The sequence below is a fragment of the Capsicum annuum genome, chromosome 7 (genome assembly GCF_002878395.1).
Source record: "Capsicum annuum cultivar UCD-10X-F1 chromosome 7, UCD10Xv1.1, whole genome shotgun sequence".
In the NCBI taxonomy this organism is placed as follows: domain Eukaryota; kingdom Viridiplantae; phylum Streptophyta; class Magnoliopsida; order Solanales; family Solanaceae; genus Capsicum; species Capsicum annuum.
The window spans coordinates 149,023,398-149,034,327 of NC_061117.1; the positions used below are offsets into that span (position 1 = coordinate 149,023,398).

Below are 10,930 nucleotides of genomic sequence, written 5' to 3' on the forward strand. Positions count from 1 at the left end.
CACGTTCGAGGAACATTCGGTTAAACTAGTAGTATCACATAACATCGGACAAAAGTAACATGGAACGGATTATAACTATAGCAGTTCAAATAAGCAGATAATTTATGTAAGTCAAAAATTTTAATTGATTGTTTTGAGTTTTAGGATGTCTTACTACGTTCAATAAATAATAATTTAATAAAATTTTTTTAGTTAATTTTGAAGCCCTAAATATTAGAAAAACAAGTAAATAACTATTTTGTCTAATAAATACTCACTACTATTTTTAACCTTTCCGGTCGTGCTAGTAGACGAAGTATGGAGTTGATCAATCGTTAACAGAAGGAATTCAGGAATGTTAACTGCCACAAACAATCAACTTAATAACAAGAGTTTTACAAACAAAAGCTTAACAACAATAAAATGACGAGGTTAACAAACACAACAATCATACAAACGAGTCATTTTGAATAGCATGTCGTACAGTTTCCTTCATCGAGGGAACTTTAGTACTTAAGGGCTTGGCAGAGGTGGCAACGGTACTGGCAGCTCTGGTAGTGGTAGTTTGGGAAGTCCTGGCAAAGGTACTGGCAACTCCGGTATGGGCAAAGTTGGCAGCTGAGATTTTGGAAGTTCTGGCAGTTTAGGAAGATCGGGCATAGGTAATGTGGGCAATCCAGGCTGTGGCAATGTTGGTAGCTCGGGTTTTGGGAGGCCAATGGGAAGATCAGGCTTCGGCACATCTGGCAAACTTACTTCCAAAAGACGGCGAGCCTCCGCTTGAATTGCATGGCTGCTGATTGATGATAAGACAAAGAGGAAGAGAAGGTAAAGGGAGTGATGAGCCATAGTTATAGCAGATGATTTATACAGTTCCAAGTGGTTTGAGCTTGGTGGATGAAGACTGAGACTTGGCGAAAGTTTATATAGACAATAGTGTGTGGAGAATGATCACGACAAATGGTTTGTTTGGCGGGGAAAAATTTGGCTGGTTGAACAGCACCACAAAGTACCCATTTACTATGAAATAACGTTATCAAGATTATTTTTATGGTCTCTGTTTTTCATCCAAGTACAGCTCATGAGTGGTATAATTTAAAGGGGGGAAAGATAAAAGACAGCTCACAATTTAACATCTATAGAGAACCAATAGTGATTAAGCAGGCATAGACAAAGCAACGTAAAAAGAGATAAGGAGAAACTGGAGGATAAGTTGTAGAGGAAACGAAAGGCAGGGAGAAGTTGAGGAATTTCTGAACACAACTATGTTATCCATGAGAAGAGTCTAGTGGTGAATGAATATATTTTTGGCTTCATACATCTTCTCATCCCAACTGGTACAAAACTGCAGTGTGTCAAGGCTAGTACAGAAAATTCCAAATTGGCAACAAAAGAAATTTTGTTGTGTCTGTCTTGTTTTAACTCATATTAACCAGATTAATTATTATGTATCGTGCTGTCTGTATATTAGCAAGTAAATTTTCCTAATATGTTCAATCTTTTCTTTTGAATCTGAAGTCTTCCAAGTAAAATTGTTTAACCCATGTAAACTAATATGTTCAATGTAATGTGGCTCAGTGCATAAGGTAGGGAGTAATAAAGGGACAAACGTCCGATGCATGTTCCCAAAAACTGTAAGACACAAATATGCAGCACCTAAAGAGAGACGACAAACCAAAAGAGTGAGGAATAAGAAGCGATAATCGAGGAAATACACAACAAATTCTCATTGTTTCTTTTACCCCTCCTTAAGAGCTCCAAACTCACAACCACAAGATTGGAAGTGGGGTACCTATTAGAAGTTGACATAGTATGGCATATACCTAATTACCATATCAAACCAAAATTTTTGATACACCATACAAAAGTATATAGTTGTATAAATACCTATACATATATTATTAAATTTGCAAAAAAATATACAAGTTAGCATTAGCATAAAATTAGATATTTATACATTATAACTTTGACTACTCTATCTCAATTGAAATGTCTTTTGTATGTAATTAATTACCAAAAGAGTTGTTTGTACTTTCTTTTAATATGCCTTTTTAAATGTGCAATGCATTAGTACAATAACATTGAGACATATTTTTGAAAGTTAAAATTATAATATTCTATCATATGAGTATATATTATCAGAGTTAAATTATGATTACTGATAATACCATGCCGCAAAATACCAACCATACTGAATTAATATAGTATTGTAATGGTATAGTATTTTAAAAATCAAATACCAAAATTACCGTACTGAAATTTCAAATATCATACTATACCATACCATGCCCAATCCTAGTGTCCACCATTCGAGCAATTCCCACTTGTTGCAACAAATCCTCACTTGAAGTATATTAAAATTTGAGCTAAATCACATCAGGGACGGAAAAGAAAAAAGAAAATGTGATCCTTATTGGAAACTCAAATCAAACACAGTAGCAGGAAATCCAGAGAGCTAATGGTACCTTCCCCAGTGCTTGTGCTTTAAACAACACTACAATATAATTCCAGTGTCTGGCTCCATTCATGCATATAATTTAATTACATACATGTTTAGACACTTCACATGTATGAACGCATTCGCGGCCTGACTAGAGACTGGGCACCGTCAACAAAGATGGAGGTTCCCGTCATATATCTTGAATCATCACTGATTAAATAGATGACAGTGGAAGTCAGGTCCTTTTTGGTATCAAGCCATCGATTTAGAGGCGCGGCTTCCTTGGTCAACTTCTCTGCTCTCTCCTTTCCCACTGAAAGAGGATACTCATCCTCGAGGTGCAATCCACGCGATATGCCATTCACCCTAATTTGAAACTTCCCCAATTCAATTGCAGATAACTGGACAAGGTATACACACATGTTATTATCAAAATAAGCACCTTTAGACAAAAGATGGTAATATACGGAGGCAGAGTAGTATCGGATGTTAAGCAGCTTTCATGGTAGAATTTAAGCTGATTATTTCCAATAAAGAGTCTAAGACTAATGCTAAAAGTAATCAGGAAAAGAGAAAACAGGAGAACTAGTATGGAAACTGCTTTGTCGAAGAATAATTCAAAAATACCATGGAAATTGAAATCTCCCCCAACATTCACGAACCTCTCTATCTAGGGACAACAAAGTTAAATGGATTATGCTCGAATTTCCAATTACCTTGTACCTTGCATACCCTAGATCCTTCCACCGGAGCAAATCTTGTAGAAAAATAAACTAGCAAATCTTGTATAAAAATAAACTAGAATAAAAAACTTAGCTTTGCTTGACATATAGCCCTCATGCCAATCAAACTTCCCAACCACCCAAAGGAAAAGGACCATAAGCATATATATTTGAGAACATGGTATGGTGTGTATTCTACTTTAGTGCTCAAGCAAAAAATAGTGAACTCGGAGAAACTAATATACCATATCAGACGAAATAATGTCACCCAAAATTGACTGCTTGTTCCACCACAACATACCCAGGGTCTCCCTGAAGGTGGGGATACCATAGCAAGGTATAGAGGCTGATTCTTAAAGACCCCCGGCTTAGGTAACGCATATCAAATACAGAAGAAAATAAATATAACAAGTACTAGAGGAAGCATTACATAGCATACAGGAAAAGGAAACAATAACAAGATCAAAGTAATGCGATGACCAAAACAAACGACACAATTGCTAGCCACATAAATCACAGGATAGGAAACTATGCTAAAACTATTAATGCTGATGGTACTAGCAGAGAAACAGATATAGGGCACCAAACTACCCAAGCCTACCCGCATGACTACAAGACAACACTCGACTAACTACTGAGCTACTATCCTAATCTGTGATCATGTCATCGGTGATCTGAAGATGCGGCAATTCCTGTCTAATCACCTCTCCCCAATACTTTTTCGGCCTACCTCCAACCCTCCTCGAACCCACTAACGCCAAATTTGGGAAAGTGGAACCAATTTTTGACTGTTTCTTCCACATAATTGGTAATTTACCCAAAACCTCAAGGATCTGCAATACAGGATGATATAACATGTCCCGTAGCTGATAGAATAAATTAGTAATTAGACGGAAAGACTGGTGATCAAGAGGAGAAACAATAACTTGAAAATGTTTATGAAGATGCACGATCTCTTGTCCCATATAATTTTATAGAACATGATCTTACACGACCTGATAATGCATCGAAATATACAGGAGAATTTAAAAGGTACTTACCCTAACCAACTGCTGAATTCCAGCCGCACATGAACCGTAAGCAGCAGCTCCTTGATATATTCCTCTCTCAGCACCAATGATAGAGGTCATAAATACAATGGATCCTCCGGAACTATCTCGCATTCTTTTACCAATACATTTCAACAGGTACCAGCCAGCCATAAAATTTATTTTGACAATCTTTTTGAACTCGTCATCAATTAGTTGCAGTGGATCTTGCATTTTCCCTGTTCCATTGCATGACAAGTATTAAGAAGCTTATGTAAAACATGCTGTACCTCTCAACAAAGGCCCAATGACGCATCTATAAACTAACATGTCCATATGAAAAGACCAGCACGCACCAAAAACAATTAATAACAACAACAACAGCGACAACAACGACAGACCCAGTGTATTCCCACAAAATGGGTCTGGGAAGGGTAGAGTGTACGCGACCTAAACTCTACTTCAGAGGTAGAGCGGCTGTTTCCAATGGACCCACGGCTCAAGATAAAAAGTCTTAAAAAAAGGAGTACATGAAATAAAAGAAACAATAGACAGTACTAAAAATAATAGATAGTAGCAGAAAAATACTACAACAAAATACTACTCCCTCAGTCCCAATTTATATGACTCACTTTCCTTTTTAGTCAGTCCCCAAAAAGATGACATATTCTTACATTTAGTAATAATTTAACTTTGAATGTCTACTTTGCCCACACAAACATCTATCAGTTATATTAGACCACAAGTTTCAATAGTCTTCCTTTCTTTCTCAAACTCGGTGCCAAGTCAAACTCACTCATATAATTTGGGACGGTGGGAGTACTACAATCAAACTACACGAAACAACATACGATAACACAAATCGAAGAACAAGAAACAAGAGTAATACTAAGACTACTAGAATGGACAGCAAGCACCAAAACAATTAATAACACATGATTAAAAACATTCATTTTATTAGAATAAACAAGGAGTTCCTCTGGTGGCAACATGCTTAATAGTTAGTTCTGCTTATGGGGTCAAATGTATGAGATAGGATCAGTTAACAAGCTTTTGGACCCACTCAATCTAACATATCTAAAGATAGATCTCTTGCCAACTAGCTGTCTATTAAATAAAAATATAGATTTTGGAACGAGTGCCTGACAGTTTTTCCTCCCTTGAGATGTAGGGACTGCAGCTTGTATTTTCTAGCCACACATAAGAAGTGTTGTTTACACACATCACTAACACTGCCCTAAATTGACAAAGCTGGTCCATCATTGGGATACTAACATTACTAACATTGGGATAACAGAGAGATAAAAAGTGAGAAGAGGGTAGAAGCTCAAACGCTGAAACGAAAAGAGTGGATTAAAACACATGAAACAATGGATTGCCCAAATATTTATTTTTCTCTTTTCATGACTGGAAGTGAGACAAATATTCAAGTCAAGGAATATAAAGCAAGATTTTATTATTGCCATGGTAGGTAGTTCACTATTCAAGATACGAACTTCATAGTTCAGCAGATCTAAAATTAGATACAACATAAAACCCCAAATCTAGAAACTGCTGTTTGCAGTAATTTTCAAGATGATAGAACATATAGTCCCCAATTCATATTAACGCATTGCAAGCACAAAGGAATTTTTTTGTTTGATTTAGTTGCAAATCGAAATATTGTTTTGATCTTCAATAAATATGCAACAAATTCAGCAAGTAATATTGTGATTTGTGGTGACAAACAACACACAATCACAGAAATGGTCTATTTTACGGAAAATCAAGGTCAGCTACCTTATATCACAATCTATTGGTATATGTGCAATTATACATAAATTTACAACACCAGTATTAGATAATTCCCACGTGCACTAAGATAGAAATTATGGACTTTGAGATCTGAAACCCAGTCTATTCTTAATTGTTTGGCTACTTCCAGAGTTTAAAACCGAGTACATTTTCACTTTCTAACAACTTAACAATCTCAAAACATGAATGAAGAACATCATAATTTTTTAAATTTTTTTTTGAGAAGGTAACATTAGGACACCATAAATTTTTACATCCAGACTGAAGAAACTTGACATTAAAAGTATATTAATCTCAAATCTATGGACAAGAAACTTCAAAATCAGAGATTCTCACGCACTTTTTACAATTACTATAGTATGATGGATCTCCATTCAATTTACCTAGTTAACAGCAAGCATGCGTTCAGAATTTCACATGGACACTCCAAGATTGCATTTCCAGAAGAACGCAAACGATAAAGGAGGGTATTTGTCAAACAAAAAAAGGTAATATTCTATGTAAAAAGTACAAAATTTTCAAAATATGCGCTTTAACAAATGGCATTCTCTGTAGAAAATCAACAAAGATATATAAAACCAAAAGGAACAGCTAAAAATGAATGCCGGATAAGGTCATGATATGTTTTAGGTGTTCTTCCTAATCTTTATATTCACTTAGTTCACACTTTTACAAATGTTGAATCCGCTATTAATCTTTTTTAATGCAAACTATGTTTCAGTATAGCATCTGCCATATTTTATCATCTCACGTTTAAGGTATAAGATGTATAGATATATCGACTTCATGTCAAGTAAACTCTTTAATTTATAATAGCTTCTCCTGAGATAACTGTATGTCTTTTTGAAGCTACAGTAGATGATTCTGACCTAATTCATACCCTATTATAAGTAGAAGCTGCTCTGATTGTCAAAGCCAAAAATAGGTTGCAGCCAGTTTGACAATGACCCAATGACTTAGATTCTCTGTCCAAAACCTCCGGGTAGAGGTCAACTATTCACATTAAAATTATTCATATTATGAGGATACCTTTTACCAATACAGGTGCTGATCTAATCAAATCCTAATCTGCTTTGATTTGCCAAACCTTTTATTGTGTTATCAAGTTGACAAATTTAGTTAGCGATTCACAGATAATAATTTCAGCTCACCATATAATAGATTTTTTCCTATGGGTAGACAAACACCAATTTCATTGTCACTTCACATCCTTCTGTATCTGAAGAATGATAATATTTTTTTGAAATAAAGGTCGGGTTGTACCTTCATAGAAATAACAGTGTACCAAAGCATCCAACTTCCCAAATATCTTCCATGCCTTGTCCACAGCTTCATCAAAAGCAGTTTCTCTATCCTCCGTCATATCCAATCCCACAACTTCTACTGCAGTGCTACCCTGTAGAGATTGCTTTATGTTATCCGCTATGCTCTTCAATTGTCTCTCATTCCCCATCAGAACCAACCTAAGCGTAGAATGAACAAAAAGATTTAGTAGTGTTTATGTTGTGCCATTTATGCAGCAACTGTACCAATGAAATGTGAGTATCAGAGTTCCAATACTACATTCCATCTGTGAGACAGTAACCGCTCTCTCTCTCTGTGTGTGTGTGTGTGTGTGTCACATATGTGTGTATGAATGGAAGCAGGAATTTTATGCATGTTTAAGACAGGGAAAGTACATACTGGCAACCCCTTTGAGCTAAATGGTAAGCAATGTTATTGCAAATGTCATCACCATTGGAAGTAAGCAACACCTTCTTTCCAGGATTTTCCATTCTCAAGCCAAATAACGAAGGCACCCTGAGTCCAAAATAGTAGCTCAGGCAAAAGATTTCCAAGCTAACAGAGCTTCCTGAAAGGGGAAAACACATACAGCGGAGGAAAAGGTTACGGAAGATCACTAAACATTAGATTCTATAAAATTAAACATTTTAGACACACCGGAGAAAAGCAATTTTCATGTTGGGTCACTACAAAGCCATATATTTTTTTTTTTGATAACCGTGGTGTCCGAGCCAGCTTGCACGCACCTCGACTAATTCCACGGGATACCTGCCACGTCCCACCAGCACCAGGTACCAAGTAACTCTGTCCCAGGGCTAGAACAGATGAGAAGAAATCACCTAGTGTTTGCCTCTATTGGGAATTGAACTTGAGACCTCATGGTGGTGAGCCCACTTCATTGAACCTCTAGGCCACACCTTTGGGTGCCACTACACAGTCATGTTAAGAGTGTGGTTTCTCTACAGATATCGATGATTTAGTCTTCAAATTGATAAAAAGTCTTTAATTTTATCGTATGAGAATAGCTATTGCTGATATGAAAAACAAAGCTTTATTTATGACCTACTAGACCCAAGATTATTCTGGTGGAAATACATAAAGATCGCCACACTGATTAAAAGGGGCAACCGCCAAAAAAACAGCAAGGTTCTAGCTTTCATTAACCATAGAAAACAACCATCAGCACACTTGTTGGTACAAACGATATTCACCATAATTCAAGCAGCCACTGGAGTTAACCACTAAAATCATCTAGTGAATCTTGAGGCCTTGGAGTTTAAACAATAGCTCAAAGAGCTTAGCAATGATAACCCAACAAATATACTGCACCAATCTTCTTTTATTTCAATAAAATCCTCTAACGGTACCATGTCAAAGATACTCAACGATCCATGACACATACCTAACCATACATCAGTAGCTATAATTAAGGTTCAGTCACATCGATTCGCAACGAATCTATCCTCCCTCCAGAAACTCAAAAAGCTACTTCATACACAAACAGATCACTCTTATAAACAGGACTTGTGTAACTGATTAAAATCCATCTCCATAGAAACCAATTAAACAATCTATAGCAATATAAGTATCTTTCCATCTAATACAATTGGTGGTCTAGCATGCATCTAATGATGTGACCTAGTACAAGAAACCGGGTTAGATCCCAGCACAGGTGATTTCTTTGCATCAGTCTAATATTTAATTAGCAGAGTTACTAGATACTTGTGCTAGTGCTAGTGGAAGGTTACAAATACTAATCAAACAGTCTCGATCCCCCACAATAACTAACGAAACAATTGGTAGTCGTGCATAGAGGCGTACACACATGAGAACCTCACGTCTCAGATTTAAATCCCAGCAGAGACGGAAAAAATAACTAACTAATTTTTCCATCAGTCCTAACCTTTATGCACAGACTTGCCAGTATCTATTGGTGGTACTGGATTTAATCAGGTGCGCAAAAGGTGGTTCGGAAATTAAGATTATTTAAGAATAGACAGTCATACACACAAAAATAGTGATCCCCCATACCACAAAATTAAGAGTAAGAATATTGAACCGAAAGAAGAAATTAAGAAAAAAGATAAAAATGTTTACCAGCAGCTCCTCGGATCTATAGTGATAGACTGAAAATTGTACAAGTTCGGAAGTTAGTCAAGAAAGTACAGTATATAAATGTAGAGCAAAATAATGATTGTGGGTAGGCGAGCCCCTTTAATAATATCAACTATAGCTCACCAAATTAGACTATGGATTTTATATTTTTCCAAATTAGACCTTGGATCTTTTTTTTGTTTTGTTTTTTTGCCTTTGAACAACCACAGTCCACAAACACAAAACAAAAAATTAAAATGCAATAGTAGTTGAAGATAAGACAAAACGTCTTTCACGTGTTTCGTTGCAGTGAACGTTTCAGCCATTAACCACTAGAATTGGCATAGTGATTCAGTGTTATATCCTTTAAGCAAGAGGTCGGGAAAGGTCGGGGGTTCGATTCCCGCCTCTGACGAATGGAGTAAACTCTGTGGCCAGTTTCTTACCGTAAAATACGCTGACTGAGGAATGAAGAATTAGTTTCATTACATTAATGTACTGTACGTAATCTTACATTACATTTTTTTTAAAGATTGATTCAATCTTTATCCTTCTAATCACATATAACAACTTTAACAGTTATTATTTTTTAGAGTTATTGTTTTTGAACACTATAAAAATTATAATTATTAGTTTTGATATTATAAATATTCAAATACTAATAATGAATAAAATAATTTAAAAGAAAATTTAATTAAGATTTTTTAAATATCGTGTAAAAATAAAATAAAAAACTCGTGCAAAGATGTAAAGAATTTGAATAAAAAAGAAACGAGCCCTCAGTATCAAGTACAACTTGAGACGGAAATGAAATGAGAGCTTACCTGCCAGAAAATGAAGCTTTCACTCATTCCAATTAATATAAGATTATTAAAGAGTTTACTAAGCGTGTTTGGTATGTGACAATTTTTTTATTTAATTGATAGGAATGTTTTGAAAAATATTTTTTCTAAAAGATAAATGAAAAAATAAGTTTTTTTTTTTTTTGTCGGATGCCCCAAAGGAACAAAAAATAAATCACTCAATAAGTAGTTTTTCAAATTTATTATCTCCTAACCATCCACACTTTAACCATCCCACCCCTTGCCACCTCCAAACCTCCATTCTCCTTTTTATCACGTAATATTTTGCTAGATTATATAAAAATTTTAAAATAATATTTTTTATTTTATATACTTATTATTGATATAATATATCATAAATTATAATAAATTATTACAGTTAAAATAAAAATAAACAAAATAAAATAATTTTTTTCTTAGCTGAGGCGTGGATATCTCATTTTCTTTAAGGAGATTTACATCCACTACGTCATAATCTATACCGAATTCAGCAATATATCTCTTGACTTGTCCCCTCTAGGATACAACAACCCATCAACGATGTACAACTCAAACAACTTCGAATTAGTTGAAGAGTCCAAAATTCCACCATAACAACACCTTTGTTCAACATATATTTACTCTCTTTGTATAGTGAATATAGTAAAGACTTAGAATATTTTCTTTGTCTCAACTCTTTCTTTCCCTAATATAATTACTCTCTTTTGTATAGCGAATATAGTTGTAGACTTAGAATATTTTCTTTGT

The 10,930-nt window shown here is 35.2% G+C and overlaps 2 protein-coding genes across 3 annotated transcripts; both read right to left on the minus strand.

Moving 5' to 3' along the window:
• Nucleotides 1-337: 337 nt before the first annotated feature.
• Nucleotides 338-828, minus strand: LOC107878127 (protein PELPK1). The gene has a single exon (XM_016725013.2). It carries the CDS (start codon nt 826-828, stop codon nt 493-495), a length of 336 nt encoding a protein of 111 aa, XP_016580499.1. The 3' UTR covers nt 338-492.
• On the minus strand, nt 338-9,634 carry LOC107878129 (dehydrogenase/reductase SDR family member 4). Of its 2 annotated transcripts, none has more exons than XM_016725014.2 (5): nt 9,345-9,634; nt 7,647-7,815; nt 7,227-7,426; nt 4,182-4,408; nt 338-2,820 (listed from the first exon to the last, which is right to left on the minus strand). In XM_016725014.2, exons 2-5 carry the CDS (start codon nt 7,736-7,738, stop codon nt 2,542-2,544), a joined length of 798 nt encoding a protein of 265 aa, XP_016580500.1. In that variant the 5' UTR covers nt 7,739-7,815; nt 9,345-9,634; the 3' UTR covers nt 338-2,541. The 2 variants fall into 2 exon arrangements, with proteins under 2 accessions (XP_016580500.1, XP_047271191.1); XM_047415235.1 differs by lacking the exon at nt 9,345-9,634 and adding an exon at nt 9,151-9,327.
• Nucleotides 9,635-10,930: the final 1,296 nt, after the last annotated feature.